Below are 19880 nucleotides of genomic sequence, written 5' to 3'. Positions count from 1 at the left end.
GAGTAATAACCAGAATGACAGTTCTCCCTCAAATACTGTTGAAATTCCCTGGGGTCCCTGGAGCATTTAGCATGTGTGTCTCACAAGCAATTGTTCAGCAGCAAGAAGAAGACAGAAGCTGAGGTGGAGTTACCTGGTAGGAACCTGTATCTTTTCAGGCCTCTGCTTCTTTGTAAAGATAAGGTTCAGTTCAGAACCTTAAGCAGTTCAGAATGGGGCTCTGTTGAAGCTGAAATAATAAAATAAATCTCCATTCTCCATTCAAAGACATTTGAATGTTTTTTGAGACTGGAGATAATTTTTTACTGCTGGGAACTGACCTCTTGAAAATTTTTATATTGCATAGTTCATGATACCTCTATTTTTAATAAAATATAATACTTATTGGTGGATCTGAAGTCAGTTATTCAATTCTCCTAGTAATTTAAAGCTTAATTATGCTGCATTCTAGATAGCAGTGGCTGTCCTCAGCTGATTTTTCTTAAATCACAAGTACTCTAATTTTATAGTTTGGTTCAGTTCTCAGGACTCTCATTTGCATAGAGTGACAAATTAAAACTGGATAGCTAAAACAATTACTGATCTTAATGCCTACTGCAGTGGTAGATTTATTTCTCATAGTATGAGGAAACATATGGCTCAAGAAATAACTACAGTTTTCAGTTTATTGTATTATTGTATACTGAAACTGATAAAGTGGTATTTTAGTTTTAATGCATCCTGTCTAAAACTGCATCTGAGTTGTGCTTTTGGAGGAGCTTTGGATAATAAAATTGTAGGCAATGGTTTAGAAGTTCTCCATTTTCCAGGAAAAAAGGGAGTATTCTGGTTGGAAAATTGGTATCTTTTAACCCAGTAACTTGTTAGCATTTATTGCAAATTTTGGCTGAAGCTGATCTGGAATCGAAGATCCTTAGGCTGGCTCTGCTTCTTCTGGGAAACTGTCAGTCAGGATGGTATGCAGAAATTATCTGGAAGGCATAAGATCTGGTATTTATTTCCTTATTTTAGTTTAGGTATGCAAAATCAGTCTTGACATGTATCATAGAATCATCAAATGGTTTTGGTTGGAAAGGACCTGAAAGACCATCTAGTTCCAACCCCCCTGCATGGACAGGGACACCTCCCACCAGACCAGGTTGCTCCAAGCCCCATCCAGCCTGGCCCCAGAGCGGGGGCATCCACAACTCCTCTGGGCAGCCTGTTCCAGTTTCTCACCACTCTCCCAGTAAAGAATTTCTTCCTAATATCTAACCTAAATCTAACTTATTACAGTTTAAAATGATTCCCCCATGTCTTATCATGTCTTGTCATGCCTAAAAAAGGGCATGTAACTGTATGTAACTAAAATATGGGTTCTCCATGTAGGAATAATTGACATTTCTTTTTTGCCTGCCTTTCTGTACAAGTTTTAAAGAGGAGCTGGTAAAGGAATGTTGTGAATATACATCTTTCTTGTGCATCCTAGTAATATATCCCTCTCTGAATTATTTCTTATTTAACTTCTGTTTTCCTCTGCTTCTCACTTTTATCTCATTACTGTGGTTTCTCCCTAGTCATGGGCTCTTTCACTCCTTGCCTTAGCAGTATCATAAGCAGGATTCCTTCCTTCTGCTATGGATGAAACGTGAGGTAGCACAAGGTATCACATCTTGGTTGACTGAAACAGAACAAGTATAACTCCCCTAAGGCAATGCTGGATCAGGTGCCTTTTCACATTTGGAAGTAGTCAGGCATGAGGAGGAAGCTATCTGATAGCTGCTGGTGCTCCTATTTGAAATGGCCTCTGGGCTGTGAGGGGCTTTCTGTATGCTGAAAAGCATCATGGCAATAACCCTGTGGTCAGTGGTCTTGGCAGAGCCCAAGGGCTGTTTGGGCATCAGAATATCCTCTCTGGTTAAAGAGGATGAGTTCAGGATTGAAGGTAGTACAAGGTGAGATGCTGGAATGGCATTTCATCTCCTCTACAATCCCTGGCCACAGACCTTTGCCTTCAGGAATATGAGTAAAGCATTTATATGAACAATAATTTGCAACATTCTTTTTATTCTACCAGCATTATGAAAGTATCATTACTATTTTAATGCACAGCAGTTTGCAGTATAATGTTTTTCCCATTTGTCTGTAATCTTAATCTAATAAGACATTCACAAGCTGCCTGGAAAATGGATTTTTTTTCTCCCCTATGGGAATTTCCACAGTAGAAATCACCATCTGATAATTGCCTATTGTAAAGAACAATTTTCATCACAGGAAAAGAAAACGGTACAGAAAAACCTACTTCTACCATCCTTCTTACTATTTTTCTGGCTTTGCCAATTTAGAAACAGCATTGAGTTGTGAAAAAGTTTTGGGTTTTTCCTTGCTTTTTAATATCTCATATTCCAAATGAAGCATCACTTAGGATAAAAAAGAGACAGTGTTTCTAGTTGAAGACAGAATTGTCCTTGGAAAACAACATTTTTCATTTCCTTTTTAAAAAATAAAGTCTTAATTTTTCTAGGTTCAAACTAAACAAATGAACTAAGGGAAAAAAATACACCAAACCACAAGTCCCTGTCAAAACAAGCAAAAATTGTGAAAAGAATTTCACACAGTGTCTAATTAAAACTGAAAAAAAAAAAGACCAACACTTGAAGTTAGTTTGCAAAAATACAGTAGTTCCAAATAAAAATGAGAGGTTTTATGCAAAATATTTTCTTTATCAAGCCCATCTGATTAAAAAATGAGAGTGATCTCAGCCCTTTATCCAAATAGTGGAATCACAAAATGTATGTCAATTTTAAGTTTATTTATTTATTTATATATAAACATGTGGACACAAGCGGTCAGATGGATTTAAATCTCTACCCACATAGTTAATTTAATCAATATATTTTATAAGTATTTTTCTATTATTATATTGTAAGTAGTATACTGAAATGAAATATGGAAGACTTTTTTGAAATTGAAACAAATGCTTCAAGGAAAAGAGCAATGTTTTCATTGATTGGATACCATCTATCTCCTCATTTCATTCAATTTAACATATTTCTATATGACCTGCATGATGAAATTACTAATAGAAATGAAAAGGAGGGCTGCCAAAAGGAGGACTCAGCAAAATGACAATATCCAGTTCTAGATAATGAAACCTCATTTTGTGGATTATCGCTGAATGATATTAATTTGTGGTTAGGTAGTGCTCCTTTGGTTGAACACAATGACAAAAATCTATCTGGGCATTTTTTGTTTAATAAAAATAAAAATGCTCAAACTAGAGACAACAGTGTCATAGTTTTACAGAAAGAAGTTACTAACACAGCTATTTCAGGGATCAAGCAAAATTTCACCATCATTGAGACCTGACAATATTTTTGCATCTGAACCTAAAAGAGGTTTAACACAGAGGGACAGAGATGGTTCCTGTTGTTACAGACAGCCTGAAGCTTTATTAAACACATTTTTAAATAACTCTTGTGTCAAAATGAGTCAGGTTGCTTATTCCCTGCCCAGACTTGTTGGATGTTTGGTGATTCAAAGCTGTCTGCCACTTCCCAGTCTGCCTGTGTTCATGGTCAGCTTTTTCTCATTTGTTTGGGTGTCAGTGTTTTCCTTTGTTTTGAAAGGGTCTTTCCTCACCTCTCATTTATTCTCCCTTGTGTGTTTGTAGATATCAACTGCTTTCCAGGATTTTTTTTCCATAATCAAACCAATCCAAATAATTTTAGACTCCACAAATACAGTTTTCAGCCTTTTTATCATCCTACCATACTGCTGGATATGGTCCCAAGTGTAAGGTCATGTCTTGAGCACAGGTGATCAGTCTTGACACACAAGTTACTTTGTTCTGAGCCATTGTAATTACTGTTGTCATGGATGGATGCCTGCAGGAAGTTTGGTATTAGGAATGCCATGTTCTTTCATACCTTCTGTGAAGTTTGGGAGGAGGGCTTGGGTTTTTTTTTTTCCTAATATAGACAGCTCTTCGTTTCTCTGGTAATTCAATTCTTGTGTTAAGTAAGTGAAATATTCCTTCTAATCAGAGCTTTTATTTCTCTGTTTTTCCATAATTTTCTCTTTAAAATGTTAAAAATTAAGTTAGTCGTGCTGCATCTTGCATCAGACAGAATGTTTCTATATCTTTATAGTGGAGCTTTCCATTAGGAAGATACTGTTTTGGTTATCACAGTGATTCTTTTTTCTCCCTGAAGTCCTTGACTTTTTTGAATAGCTGGAGGAGACTTCAGTTTATTACCTTAATGACTAACTCTTAAGTGACATTTAAGATAAAATAATTAAATATGCTATCTTTGAACTTGTAATTTTTGTTATGAAGACACGATTTCCAGTTTTGACTCCATAGCCTCATGTTGCTGGCAGATGCTATGGCCTGAATCCATTCCAGCCCTCAAGCACAGCCTTAAGTATAGCATGTGAGTGTCTTCATGGTATTTATTTGGACAGTCCTTTGAAGGGTGCCTCTTGACTGTCTGCAAAACAGTTTCTCTATCCATAAGGACATCAAACCCAGAGCATACATGCCCAAGCACTCTCATAGTGTTAGTATGTGGAAAGGTGTGTCCAGAAGACAGGTGATGGAGAGCATCCTTTGTGAGGCCCTGATGTGGCTGCTCTGCAAATGCATCTGTGGGCACACAGCAGCCCCCAGCAGTTTCTAAGAGTTGCTTTTAAGAGATGTGCAAACATATCTGATTTCAGCTGGGGTAGCTAACTTTTTAAAAGCAGACTTCAGAGATTTAGATGTGAACACAATACACAAGGAGTGGAGAATATTGTGGGCTTTAAGAAGCTCTTTAATTTGTTGCATTTGATAATGATGAAAAAAGTGTGTAATTTTTATCACCTCTGTGATAATAGTTCTGACACTGTGAGGACTCACACTGGAATTTGGCACTTTTCTCTCTTAGGTGCTACTGAAAATATTGTGTACTGGTTTTGCTGTTACTGCATGTGCTGTAAGAGTTTCTGCTGGCCACAGTGGAGTGTGTGACCCTGTCTGAAACCCTGAGAGCTGGCTCAGGTGAGGGCTGGGTCCAGCTCAGGGTGGGATATGTGGTGCCAGCAGGTAGAAACCTGGTCTCCTGGCATGTGCTGAGGGCAGTAAGAGGCAACAGCAGCTGAGTCCTTGGTGACAAAGCTTGTGGAGACAGGTCATATAAATTACACACAGCAGAGAGGTAAAACTGTGCTGTGAGTGAGCAAAACTGGGTCATTGGAGATAGAAACCCAGTGAGGAGGCACTTTGCTTGGGTCATTCTCCAACACCATCTTACAGATACTAAAGTTGAAGTCAGCTGCTGACTGCCATGTTGTCACCTTGTCCTGCAAACAGTGGTGTATTAGTGCCTCTTTCTTGGCAGCCCTACTATTAAGGCTATTCACTGTCACTTGTAAGCGTTGTCGTAAAAGGGCTGTGGTCCCCAATAGTATTTAAGTGCTTGTCTGTCTATAGTGTGACTATGTCCCAAACTGTTTCCATAAGAGGCACACCCAGGTTGTCTTCTGCTGCGTAATCAGAAGTTATTGTGAGTGCTAAAAAACCCCACATACTGTGTATATAGAATTAAGTTCTTTTTAGTGGTTTGGTAATACCTCATTAGGTGTATTACTTTCCCAGTCAAATGCACAGCTCACTTTGCGGCTGTTGTCCATTTCCTACTGTTTTCTGGCATGGGATTCCTTTTACTTAGAATAATATGATTTATCAGTTTCAGGCTTTTCTGTTGAAGGGCATTATGTCTATGTGAAGGGCAGTTGCAACTGCTACCACATTTGTGGATTTATCTACATAAAACCCCACAAGGATCAGTGATTTGAAAGAAATTCTTACCTGCTATTTGTGTAGGGTGGCCATCTGTCTGTCAAGTCCCCAGATGGGGCTCAGGTACATCTAAGAAGAGCCAGAAAAGCTTCTGACAACTGTTTCTTCAGCAGCTGTAGTTGCTTATACTGCTTTTTAAATTTTTCTCCCCAGGTGCTGTTGAGATTGGGTTTTGGGTCTGCATTCAGAAGCTTTTGATTTTTAGTCCCAGCTCTGGGTACAATGCAGGACCATTGTGACCAAATCATGTGCCCCTTTCTCTTTCTGGGCCTGAATTTTGGGGGTTCCCAATTACACCTTTGTCATGGTTTAACACTGGCCTGGCAATTAAACTGAATGACAGATGCTCTCTATTAAGCCCCCTCCCCTACCTGATAAAGAAAGGAGAGAGAATAAGGGAGAGAGACTTATAGGCTGGAAACTAAACTGCACAGCTTTAATGAAATGGTAATGATAAATAGGAAAAATTACTAAATATATACAAATATACAGGAAAATTGATACCACGTTCCTCCCTCCTTTCCCTCAATAACTCTCACGTCACCACCAAGGCTGCAGGGCAGCCCTGGGAAAGTCTGGGCTGGAATCCTGGAGTCGGCAGCAGTCGGGAGCTGGAGGCAGGAACACACAGATATGGGCTGGCATGGATCAGGACCACAGGCAGATGAACAGACAGAATCCTTCCCAGGATGCTGAAGCAAACAGGGACAGGTGAAGAAGGAAGGGAAGGAAGGGAAGAAGGGAGGAAGGAAGGGATAAATAAAGGAAGGCAGGCAGGAAGGAAGGGTTTGGCCCTCGTGATCCCTCAAATTTATACTGAGTATGAAGTGTATGGGGTGGAATACTCTGGCCATTTTTGGTCATTTATCTTGTCCTCGTGACCTCTTTACTCCTTCTCTCCTTTCAGAGGGCAAAATGTTCCTCAATACTGAACAGTGTCCTTGGGCCTGCACATCAGTCTCTGGCTGTAACTAAGAACATTGAGCATTATCAGTCCAAGAAGCACTGACTGAGAAACTTGCTGTTAATTTCAGCAAGTGCAGCTACTTACAAGAAACTTAGCTGAAAGCAGAATTACAAGATAGAAAATTACCTTTATCCTGGGCCAAACCAGGACAACCTCCTGAATTTGGACACCTCAGTTAAGTCACAGAAGTTGATAAATATTCAGCATTTTTAGAGAGTTCTGGAAAGTGCCTTTAGAACTCTTGAAAAACTCTTGAGACAAATTGGCTTTTAATATTAAGTGGCACAGTCTATTTAAGAATCATTCCACTTGTATTCATGACCCTCCATGTAAATGGATTCAAAGATGCAGAAAAAGTTGGTGGAGATGTAAAAAGCAGTACTTTGTAAGGAAACTATTTTACCTGCAAGAGATTTTGTATCTTCATAAATAACTGAGGGCTGACAAGCCATCCATTCAGAGCCCTCAGTAGAACCTGTTTGCCTGTTGGAATCTCACAAATTGTCTTAAATTTCTGTGTGAACAATAAAGAACAAACATTTCATAACTTGGTGTATGCAGACTTTTAGACACCTGTGTTAATATAAAAGCTTATGAAAATAATGCAAGAAGACATGCAGCCAGGAATGGCTGGTTTGCTTTGCTGTCTTCCATAGTGCCTACATTAAAAAAATTGTGTGATCCCCACAAGGTAATGTAACATGGTTACCATTCCAGTGCTAACTCTGAAGATACCTACAAAGACATCTAGCTGAAATGAGCAAAAGATATATTCTGTAGCTCTAGTGTATGCTCTTTTGTGCGTGCTGCACTGGACTTTGCTGGAGCAGCAGCAATGGTAAACCAAGCAAACACACCTTTCTTTAGATGAATGGTATCTCCTGCAACTAAAGGTTAAGGTGTCATCCAATGATTTATCCTTCTTAATAGAATCATTGGATTGTTGTGATAGGGACATAATTTACTACCTTTGGTAAATCAGGGGTTGTGTTCTCAGAATGGCGTTTGGGGATTTACGATATTGAACAGGCTGAATTACATGTCAAGTGATCAACCATCCTGTTTGACATTTAGTCAGCCCTGACAGGAACTAGACATTTAGTAAGATGAGGATTCTGTAGCACAGTCTTTCAGTGTGTTTTATTTCAAGGCTGTTAATCAAATGTTTCTGAAGAAAATCTGTAAAATAGACTTTTCATTGCATTGACTGATGTGCTTTGGCCAGCCAGATGTTAGTGTTGCTTGTTGCAGCTGCTGCCCTCCCTGTAGAATAGTGTTAAGTCATTGCTTTCTTCATGGAAAATATTTCACCTGGTAAGCTACCAAGTTACCACAGTTTGGAGGCAGGTGGCACCCTGATGTGGAGTCCCTGGGTTAGCAATGCCTGTAATATCTGAATGGTATTCTTGAGAGGAGCAAGTGACCTCTTCAGGCTTCATTATTCCTACAGCTCTGTACACATTCACAGAGCTGAAGAGGTTGCTTGGCACATGTACTTTTTCAAAGTATATTCCTAGCTGGAAATATTTTGTTAAAGATATCCTTCCTTCAGTTCCTGCCTTCCTTATCTGACAGTTCTTGATTATATATATATATATATATATATATATCTCTTGATATAGCTTATGATTTTTTTCTCAGCCTTTTTTTACTGTGTGCTGCCTGGCCTTAAATCAGTATGCTTCACATGCTGCTGTGTGGATTATATCTGGACTGTGTGGTGCCTCAATATGGCCTGCTGTTTTATCTCCAGAGGAGACAAAATATATCTGTTTGCAGAGAGTGCCCCTTCTAACTATTTGATTGCCTCTTTTGAGCTTTCAATCCCACTAACACAGACCTGAAGCTGCCTTCACTGCATCCACACAGGAGGAGGAGGAGATGTAGCTGCGAAGCTTGTCCTTATTTGTACCTTCATTGTAAGTGGAAGTTGCTGCTGCTGTGAGGAGCTGGGTTTTTATCTAAGTGACTTCTATGTCTGCCTAGAGTGGACCACCTGTTGAATAAGGGTTCAGATAAAAGCCGTTAAGTCAGATAAAAGCCATTAATAAGTCTGTTTACCTAAACACAAAGAAGGTTCTGACATAACCTGCGAAAACAAAAGGGGACAAGCATCAATTTACAAGCCTGTTGCCTCCTCTTGCTTTCTTGCTCAGTGCTCTAACTCCTGGCAGCACAGGACATGACAGCAGCTTATTATGTTCTTTGAGCATATGATCAACCAGGCAAAGACAAAATGAGGACGTGTGATGAATTTGGCAATAGTATTCCAGGATAGAGTCACTGCCCTCTTCAAGCTGCCAAACCCTTTGACTTACACTCTTGACATAGAAATGGCACATTCTCTAGACTTAGAAGTGCATGTCAAAATCTTTCCTAGTGAGCTGTCTGCCCCTTGTGTTTTTCAGTAAGAAAAAAGAAAAGTCATTGCTTCAATACAGATATTCTGTTCTTGCATTTTAGATCCCAGAAGACCTCTGACTATGCAACAAGAATTACTGTCATGGATACTGCATAGCAGTTTATGCATGATGTTTAATGTATTCTCAGCTTTATGAGATAAAGAAATATTGGAGATGGTTTTGATTGTAATTTAGCTTTACACTTTTAAAAGTTGGAAACCAGAGGGACATTTCTAGTGCTCTTCAATGACACTGGAAGAGATGAGATGGTTAGTATTAAAAATTAATAAGATCCACAGAAGTGGAAAAAAGAAAAATATATTGCATAGATGTATTATGGGCAAATCATAAATGTTTAAAGCATTTCTGGAGGTTAGAAATTCCATTCCTTTATTTGAATACCATATCTCTCTCAGCATGCTTCCTCACTGCTCTGTCCGGGGTGTGCTGCTTCTTGGTGGAGGAGATGAGAAATCAACTGAGAGGACACAATCTTGAAGAATATTTCTTAATGTTTATTGTTAAAATTAAAGCATTCAGCATAAAAAGAAAAAAATTATTTGCTGCATCTTGAACTTCTGTAAAGAGTCAACTCATACTGCATGTATTTGTTTTGTGCCATGCAGGACAGTTTTCCAGCTCGGTTTGGAGGAATACATTTCGTCAATCAGCCGTGGTATATCCATGCTCTCTACACAGTTATTCGTCCCTTTTTAAAGGAGAAGACACGAAAAAGGGTATTCTTCTCTTTAATTGTCCATTATCTGGCAGTTGTAGCAGCATTTGTATCGTACTCTAATAACGTAGATGTACATAATATATCAGCTTCCTATCAGTAGGAAGTATTTAAATACATCTGTATTATAAAAAGTCTCTTTATCTACTTTAGAAACTTGTATAGTGTAATCACTTAAGGGCATAGTCAAGCAGTGCACTTAGGTGTATTTTAAAATGTAAGCATATGCTTTCTTCTGGGTTATATAAATATATTGTAATATTGTCAGCATTACAATTTCTATTAAGGTTCTATTAAATTATTTTTAATTCTATTAAAAAATTGTCTTTCTTTTAAGAACAAAGGTAGTGAATACGAAGCCCTTTCCTAGTGTTATTTCCTTGACATTAGTGCAAACTAAAACCCACACTGGTATATAGCAGTCTCTGAATATTGATTTGAATGAAAGCCAATAAAAGGAAATTCATGTTCATTAGCACAAGCAGTGTCTGAGATGCCACTGAATTTGCAGCGTTTGCATCAGTGCAATTAGAGCCTAATAGTGGTAGTACATAAAATATTATTTCTGTAACAGTAAATAAGAAAGCACAACCAGCATCATATACAAACCCACTACCAAGAATGTGATGATAATTTTTTTTTTTTTTTTTTTAATGGGACCAGGTCTCTAGGCAACTCTGTATTTTGTCTCCTCAAGCACAGCATACAAGGCTGCAATGATTCCTGGTGTTTACCTGGTTTTTATTGAGAGATAAAGCTTTTTAAACCTCTGGTATTCACAAATATTGAACTATAAATGACAAAGCTATTTATGTAATAACTATTGTAAATATGCAAATGAAAAACCATTTTGCAGGATTCAGTTGCACTCCATTGACTACAGCTTCAGCAAAGAGCATAATAGAGCCAGATATCTTTGAGACCTTTTTAAATCAAGTGCTGTGTATGCATAACCATGGAGTACAGTACAGCTCATGGGTGTGTTACAGCATTAAAAATAAGTGACAAAGCAGTTGAACATGAATGCTTACTGGTTTGTGTTTAAATTTTTATTTAAAATGAATCAGTGGCATACATTTTTGGGAATGCTGACCTTTTACAACTCTCTTTGTAAATGCCCACAGGAGGTAGTCAGGTAGTTAAATATTGATATAGTGTCCAAAACTAAGTGTCAGAATCTGAAACTTATGCCCAATAAGTAAAATTTAAAATCAGGTTTAGAAAAAAGCCCCTAAGAGACAGAAGAAATGATTGTGAAAAAAACCCCAGACCCAGCATAACTATCTTCAGAATTTTATCAGGCTCATCATATGTATTTGCTCATATTTTTGTATTTTGTATTTTTTTAAGTATGTCTGGTAGATTTGCAACTGACAGCTATATACTGATCAATGCGGTACCAGGCATGTAAAAAAAACAATTGCTGAGAAGTGGAACATTCTGCTGGAAAGGCACCATAAAACAAATTACTTTTGCCATTAGAGAATTTGTTCTTTCACACAAAGACAAATTCCTTTCTGAGATGGAAGAACATTACTAATTTTGTATGGTCATATTAAGCTTCCTGTCTCCACAGGTGGACTGGTAGATGGGCAGAAGAAAACAATAAAAAAACCCAGCATATATTTGGTCTTTTTGGCTTCCTGCCTTTTTAATTTAATTACTGATAAGTCATACTAAGGATACAGCTGTCCAAAGAAATCCCTCAAGATGAAGTGGGATGGGAGTCAGTAGCAGGTGGTGCCTGTCTGTGCACACACCTCTGCCTGCCCTGTGGGGAGCAAGAAGCATCCGTCATCCAGCTATCCGCAGGCAACATCCTAGCTCACCTTCCCAGCTGCTTCAGCACTACTAAATAAAAAAAAAAAGGCTGGGTACTGCCATTCTTACTGCCTTAATTATACAGGCACTTTCTGGCATGTGGCTGGTGCCAGATGGTGCTTTCTTAGATGTTGCCCAGGAACAGTTTGGGTCTGGCATGGACCAGTGAGCAGTATGAATGAAGGTGAGCTTGTTCTGGAGATGAAAGTTGTTTAACCATATGGATGTCCGGGCCATGGCACTTGCTCTTGGTTCTAAAGAGTGAATCTGGACACATCTTACTTGCTAGTCTAGAAACAGCTGCTCTGAGCTGTCTGTGCAGCTGTACCCAAGAGGAGGAATTTCCTCCCACTGGAAGGTCTGCAGATCTTTTGTATCTGTGGGAGAAGGCAGTCCAAATCCAGAGGTGCTCTGTTTCTAGTGCTCATCAATCACACGTTCCAGGTCTCCAAGGAGAAGCAAAAGGTTAAATATAAACATAAATATAAGGATTCATATACATACACATCTAGAGAAATATAAAACATGTCTGAAAGCACTGATGGAAAATATCAAGTAGCCCATCAGCTATTCTCTCATTGTTGTCATAGAAAATAATGTATTGTTATTAATGACTTCATATATTGTCAGGTATGCATCCTAGTTACTAGTACCTCCATATCAAGGCAGAAAATCTTTCCAGTGGAGTTTTCATTATACTTCACTATTGGTCTTATTTACAGAACTCATGGCTGAATGCTGAAACACAATGCATATCCCTTACTGTGTGTGGTGAATATTAATTTTATTAAGTATTTATGTTCTTAATATATTAATTTAATTCACAGGATTAGGTAAGGCAAATAAGAAGAGATAGGAAATCTGTCTGTCTGCCTGTCAGTCTACCTAGTTACCTGACAACAGTTCTAACCCTCTGTAGGTGCCTTGTTAACATTTAAAGTCATTTGTGCTTTAATTGCTTTGTAGCTTTACATACATAGTATGAGCATGCTTAAGGCAGAGATGGTGTGTCTGTTGATGGTCATCTGTGTTAGGCCAACACAGAATATTGTAACTCTACAATATTCTCTAATCATAATGACATAATTTGGGCTCTGATGATTTTTTGTGATACTGCTTTGTTTTTAACTGCATGTGTACATACAGATATTCCTGCATGGTAATAACCTCAACAGCCTGCATCAGCTGATACACCCTGAGATCCTGCCATCAGAATTTGGAGGAATGTTGCCCCCCTATGACATGGGGACATGGGCAAGAACACTGCTTGACCATGAGTACGATGATGACAGTGAAAGCAATGCAGACTCCTACAACACTCCTGCAAAGGATATAGAAAAGGACCTCTCTCCCAAATCCATGAAAAGGTGGGTTAAAGTAACTCTGGTCTCCTAGTGTTCTTATAAGTTAGCCTTTGCCTTCCACCTCTATTGTGAAGCAGCAGGTATTTCCCTCAGTTTATTATATACAGGGACCATTTCTTTCCCTTTCTTAGAATCCCTGTTGGTTATAGACCATAGTGTAGATTATCACCTGGGTGAGTTGTGAGCTCAGTCCAGATAATTATTTCCATGGTGCCAGATAGGCAGTGTATATAGGACTATGTGTTTGGAATAATCTGATATCCCACCCCAGCCTACAAGTATTAGAGAGGCAGTGCCAGCTTGAGTGTGCCTTGGTGCAGAGGATAAACTGGTCCAGCTGGGTAGTAGTGATAACTCTTACCTTCAACCATCCTGTAGCCTAGTACCTGGTACCCACCAGCCTATAGGTGCCAGGATATTTGCAGCATCTGAATGGTCAGTCACAATGACTAAACACAAAATAATGAAAAGCAAATAGGAGAATCAGGACAAAAATCAATGCCAGTTGTTATGTTTTGGCCTCATAAATATCGTGGCATCCTGATATTCTCTTAGAGAAGACAGCAGTATAATTGCTTGCTGCATTTTACCTTTCAAAATAAAGTATAGGGAGGGTTAGTTACCTGTCCAGTAGCTATGGAAGCAACGAGGTGATTCGCTTGGGAGGGGTAAACCTGGATCAACCTTGCCAGGGCAGAAGAAGAGAAAGTGGAAAAATTACAGCAGGGTGATAGAAAAGGTTGAGCTGAGCAGCAAAAGTCAGAGTTTGGGGGTAGGCTTAGCAATGAATCAGAAGAGAACAAGCAGGGCAGAAAAAACCATATAAAGTCATTAGAATTAATTTAGAAAATGCTTAGCAGAGAATTCAGTTTCAGGAGATGGTATTTGATGCAAAAGGGAGAGAGACTCTGGAAGCAGATCAAACAGGATAAAGTATTTTCGGACTTCTCAGCTGGGAAGATTATTTCGGCTGAAAAATATTGCGTAGATTGGGGAGGACAGTGTATTTTAAGGGAGATATTTTTTTGGAAATAGAGAGGAGATCACAAGATATTGCCATAGGAATAAAAAGAAGAAAAGCCAGTGAAGTTTAAGGATTTTCTCTTGAAAAAAGTCTTCAGTGCATTGAAAGTGGGAAATAGCAGGAGACTGGGTGGGACTGAACTGGGATGAGGAGAAGTTAAAAAAGCTCCTGAAATTATGTGACAAAGATGCAATTAAGACAAGTGATGGAGAAAATGGGACACTGAAGAGCTGGAGGAAGGCCAAAATTTAGCAATGCTTTTATATAAGATTTGCACGTAGTATAAAAATTATAAGACATTAGAGAAGCTGTCTTGGGGAGGAACATCTTACTGTTGCAAAGTAAAGTTGTGAGAGTAAATAGGTTTATCCAAGGATGCAATAAAGAAACATGAGAAAGGCTGTGACAAGACCCTTTGGAGCAGACTCTCTCAGACTATCATAGGCAAGCACATTATTAAATGTAAATGCAGTGACTTGACCAGATTCTTCATCCTTTCTGAAAGAATGCTTTCTCACACTTACCTGTTTTATTCTCTATTAGCTTGTGCTTTAAAAATCCTTCATGTAGAATGGCACTTCAGTGTAAACTTCAAAATGACATTGGTTATCTGGCACAGTAGGAGACATACTGCAGAAAATGTTGAAATTTGTATCTACATAATACTGAGCTAATATTTCCTCCAATGCTTTGCATTCTTTTTCAGTTAGCATCTCTGCAGTGCCTGCTGGAATCCTCCTTCCCTGCTGCTGGATATAAAAAGTGTTTAGTAGACTTATTGTGCTAGTACCAAGTAGAATGGAGTGGTAGTAAAATGGACAGAAAGTCCTAGGACTTTGTTGTATTAAGCACACAGACTGTGTTAAAACAAATATAGAGAAGTTAAGGTAAAACAGATAAACACATTTCATTAAAAATTGAATTTTACTTGGATTCATCACCTGATGGATTCTTTCTCTGAAACCACACTCAGTGAGGTATTTTAATTTGCAATGAGGTTTTGTAGGACTTGGTGAGAATTCATTCAGGAACATCTGTAAAGTTATTTGGGAGATGCAGGTGGAAGGTGCTGTGGAGTTACACGTTTTTCATTTTTCAGGGTAACTTCATTAATGAATTGCTGATGAATGGAATGAAAAATACCAGTAAATGTTTAAAACTGAATGAAAATTATTTCTCCTTTAATTTAGTCTCCTGAGCCTACAAGGCATAGGTCAGGGCTTCTTTAGTTTCATTTTCACATCTGCCTTGGCATCAGGGAGTTTGAAGACCCTAGGAATTTGTGGCCAAAACTACCTCAATGGAAATTTGATGCCAGGTTTGCTGCCTTTCCAGCTTCCCTTTAGCTCCCCAGATGAGAACTGGAAACCTTGCCTGCTCAGATGTTGGCAGCCCAGGAAAATGCTGTCTCCTATTAGTACTTACATTCAATTGGGAAGCCTTTGAAATTATTATGCTTCCACAGCATTTTTTATCTTGATGAACAGGATTTTTCAGGAGTACAGCTTCCCACCAGCAGTTCAATCAGCTTTTCATTGGCATGGTACTTTGTAAAGATTTAAAAATAACGTTTTTAATTCAGTGGTTTAGTTTTCTGCCTGAGGAACTGACCAGAGTTGATGAGTGAGGGCTTTTGTACAGTTTTAATTAAAAATTTTAAATTATGCTTATGGCAAGAGAGGCCATTTGATTTTTCAAGCTAAGTTTCTTGTGTTTTTGACGTTTTTCTTTAATTTTTTGAGAAAGCCCAAATTGTCTCCTCATCCATTGGTTCCAGAGGATGATCAGTTTGTAAGAGTGTGGGATTGGCTCTGTATGTTTATCTTAGGAGAGGTCAGAATTCATAAAAGTTTTTCTCTGTGCTAGCCTTCCATATGGGCATATCCATATAGTCACTGTAGTCACAGTGTGCTTCCACTGATCAAAAATAGATGCTTACATTATAGAGCTATATACATGTTCTAGTCATGTCAAATCTGTACAGAAAGGAAGAGAAAAAAAAGGCATTTTTAGCATGAGATGTATCTTACTAAGGGAAATATCAAATCAGAGTTGCTTTTACTGTGCCACAGACGTGTCTGCTTTGTGAGAAGTTGAGACATAGGTGGTCTAACACCCCACCTTAAGACTTCAGACTGTTTTCAGTGGAACATTTTGATTTTGCAGGGGGGTGGGATTTCCTCTTTTTGCTTCACATGTGTCTGTGATACCAGTGTCAGTATCAGTGCTATGCTTCTGTGCTGAAGCAGAGAAGCTGGAGAAATTTTGCTGTCATCATTGAATTTGCCCTCTTTACTCTGTTTAGTTGAGCTGATAAGTGAGTTTGACAGATGTGTCCACTGCTCCAGAAATCCTGCTGGCTCTGGCAGCATTCCCGAGAGTTGACTAAGGAGCCCATGCTGTTGCATTTAATTGCTGTTCAGAAAAGAAGCAACTTATGCTTCCACCTAACACATGCCACTGGAGTGTGCCATTAGACAGCCTGGTGTTATACAGCCTTCTCAGTGATTCACTCAGTACAAAAGAAACTCAGTTTGCCCTTGGTTGTGTGCTGAGGATGCACCCTACCTCACTGTTTCACTGAAGATGACACTCTTTATTCTACCTTTTGCTCCCACATCCACAAACCAGCCCTTTGATGCCATGTAATCACTCCATGGGAGGATTTTCTGACCGTTTGCAATTATCAGATGCTTGGGTAATGCTGGACCATTATTTTTAAGCCTTAGCAGAAATAAAAATAAACAAAAGAAAGCTGAGGTTTACCCTCATTTGCTTTGATCTAGAAATGTCAATTAAACATGTTCTCCCGCTGCAGGTCTCAGTCAGTTGTGGATCCAGGGGTGCTGAAACGCATGGATAAGAATGAGGAAGAAAACATGCAGCCTTTGCTTTCACTTGACTAACAGTTCCTGAGCATCAGACAAGAACTGAGGTAGAATGCACTGCCTCTCAGCAGCAAGCAAACCATTGGGAAAGAATCTACCCGCTGGAAACCCATTTACTCATGTTAATGTAGCATAATGGCAGCAGGCAGGAGGTTTTACTATTCTGCCTGAATTCTGGATGCCCTGGGGTGAAAAAGAAGAGGACAAAAAAGGAAAATAAAATCAAAGAAAAAATAAAGAGGATTCAATAATTTATTCTGTAAGTGCCAACTTGTTTGTAAATACAATATAATCCTCCAATTTGACTTTAAGTTATGAGAAACAAGTGCTATGGAAATGAATGACTTAACCATGTCAGTGAAGTGCACCATAAAAAAAAGAGAAGAAAAAGTGAGCGTGCTCACCCACACATACACAAAGAGAAACACATACTGGACAAGGAAAAATATCAAAGCCAATTAAATATTGGCCTTCTCATAGGAAGCCATATTGCAGCTAGCATAATGACTGCTGATTTGTTTTCTCTCTGCAGTGCTCATGTAATCTGCAAAGATAAAGAGGGAGCATAAGAACTTGGAGATGCTGTAATCAGTCACATATTTCATAACTGTAGGAACTGATTTCCTAAGTAACATTTTGGCTTAGAATTGTGATTTAGCATAAACCATGTAGCATTGTGAAAAAGATAACAAATGAGCTGGAATCTTTGACAGCTTTGTTATTTCGCTGTATGGATCTATGAGGTTTCTTCCTTACTTTTCATTTACAGTTTGCAAGTAACCTGGCTTGTTACTCTAACCTGGGTGTTTTAATGTGGGACACGTTGGAGTTACTTCTCTTGCATTTTGGGTGCATGTCAAGAATTTTTCCAGAACTCTGTTCTCCCTTGGAATGAGAAAAAAGTCCTCTAAATACAGCATAATAACCAATATTCAAAATAAAGTCTGGCAGCAGATGTTACAAGTTAATCACTGAATCTTGTGCACTGGGAGACTGGATACATATATATTTTTATCAATCTCTGACAAGCATACAAGGTGACATTGTTAGACATGTATATTTAATTGAAGGTTTATACAATAAATCATACCTATTCAATGTACTTAGATATATTATAGAATGTATATTGGGACAATGTCATTATTAATATAGTAAAACTTTCCATAGAACAACAGCATCCCATTTCAGCTTACTAATATGAATAAGTTGTAGTCAGACATCTCAGCCTATGTGTTTAGGACATGTTTGTTTTGTTCATAGTGTAACTGTATATATTGAACATGTGCCATAATAGAGAAATACATTTTTACCTCAGAAGGGCAACAGGTTTTGCGAGGGATTGGCTAAATCAGCAGAAATGCAGGGGCTGTGTCATCTTTGTTGGGTGCTGGCTGATGTGTGTGCAGCCTGCTGTATGCTGAGGCAAGAATTTGATTTCTTGTCAAGACAACTCTGCAGTTAGCATGAGGACACAGGTTGCCCACCAAGACATCTGAATGGTTAGGAGGTATTGTAAGAGCATGTCCAGGCAGTGCAGGGCTTAGTGAGGAATACACTGACCACAGTGGAGGAGATAGCTCACAGCAACCCTGCCTCTCAGGAGCCAGAGTTTAAAGAATTTCTTCCATCCCTTCAGCGATCACTGAAGTGTAGAAGTCACTGGCTGTAGGTCACCTCTCCTCCCCCAGGATGATTCCAGCTGTCAGATTTAGTAGGCTGGGATGAGTTAAGGGAAAGCAGAGAGTGAAATCTTGGAAGAGTGTGGTCTCAGAGTTGAGCTGTGACTCCAGTGGTGGCAGCTTTGGTGTTTCTCAGGGCCGAGACAATGCTGTCTCTTCCAGCATCACCCTCGATTAGCCCGGGCAGCATGCAGATAAAGCTTTCCTACTTTGCAGTTCATCAGCAGCACTGATAAATAGCGTCTGTCCCAAAAGGCAATCACCTTGCAGGAACCTGTCTGAGCAAGTCACTGCCTTTCCACTCTCCTAATACTTTTTTCATTACACTTGTTTATGAAATGCAAAGAGAAAAGATGAGCCTGAATGTCTTTTTAGTCTGTCCTACAAGTTCTTAGTAGTGGAAACTATTGTAATACTACTTCTATGGTTTGAAAGACTGATGAATTCTTACAAACTATTTTATGCAGTCCTGTCTTCACATACCTAGTAACATCATGCTGGATAGGTGAGATGTGTCTCTAGGATTTGCAGAAGTGCCATATTTGAATGTATGCTATATATGCCCGTACTTATAGTTAGTGGAATAGTACATTGCTATTGATCTGATTTTTAAATCCTTATCAGATAAAACTCAGTAGAAATTCACTTCTTGAAAGGGCTTCAAGATTTAGTTGTTCTATATGTAGGCAAACTGTGACATGGTAGTGGTCAAAATCTTCATGGATGCTGTTAGATTACATGGGCCAACCTTGGCTTAAACCAGCACAACACTGATTTTAGACTACACCAGCTGCCTGGTCAGAAAATGCAAATACCTCTTGCATCCCCACAGAGCATCTTAGTAGGAAAGTATATCTGCCCAACTCTATGAAGCATAACATTTTTTTGAAGCTTATGAATTAATTTTGTTTACAAACACTTTATTTATACACTTAGCTGTAATTTATGTAATGTTTTCTTATGCCTGATTCCATATTCAAGTTAATGAGTATTAATATATTCTTTCCAGAAAGAGAAAGTAGGATATATTATAATTTTGTGTAACTGGGACCTCATCTTTCATCAAGAACAAAACAACTTTTTCAATAAGATCCTCACTGCTTAAGAGCTGGGCTATAGGTTGTCTTGGCTGTGGCTTTTATTTTGCTGAAATAAATTTTGGCTGTAGTAACTGC

At 38.7% G+C, this 19880-nt stretch overlaps 1 protein-coding gene across 1 annotated transcript in view; it reads left to right on the top strand.

The window, feature by feature from the left end:
- CLVS2 (clavesin 2) overlaps window positions 1–17165 on the top strand; it is a 49576-nt gene extending 32411 nt beyond the window's left edge. The window contains exons 3-5 of the mRNA XM_008497329.2: window positions 9820–9930; window positions 12897–13117; window positions 16957–17165. Of these exons, the coding sequence (XP_008495551.2) occupies window positions 9820–9930; window positions 12897–13117; window positions 16957–17044 (420 nt within the window). The 3' untranslated portion in view covers window positions 17045–17165. The remainder of the gene's footprint in view (window positions 1–9819; window positions 9931–12896; window positions 13118–16956) is intronic.
- Window positions 17166–19880: the final 2715 nt, after the last annotated feature.

This window comes from Calypte anna, chromosome 3, assembly GCF_003957555.1.
Source record: "Calypte anna isolate BGI_N300 chromosome 3, bCalAnn1_v1.p, whole genome shotgun sequence".
NCBI classification, from domain to species: Eukaryota; Metazoa; Chordata; class Aves; order Apodiformes; family Trochilidae; genus Calypte; species Calypte anna.
The sequence above is the reverse complement of the archived record's forward strand: the minus strand, read 5'-3'. Positions and strand labels throughout refer to the sequence as shown.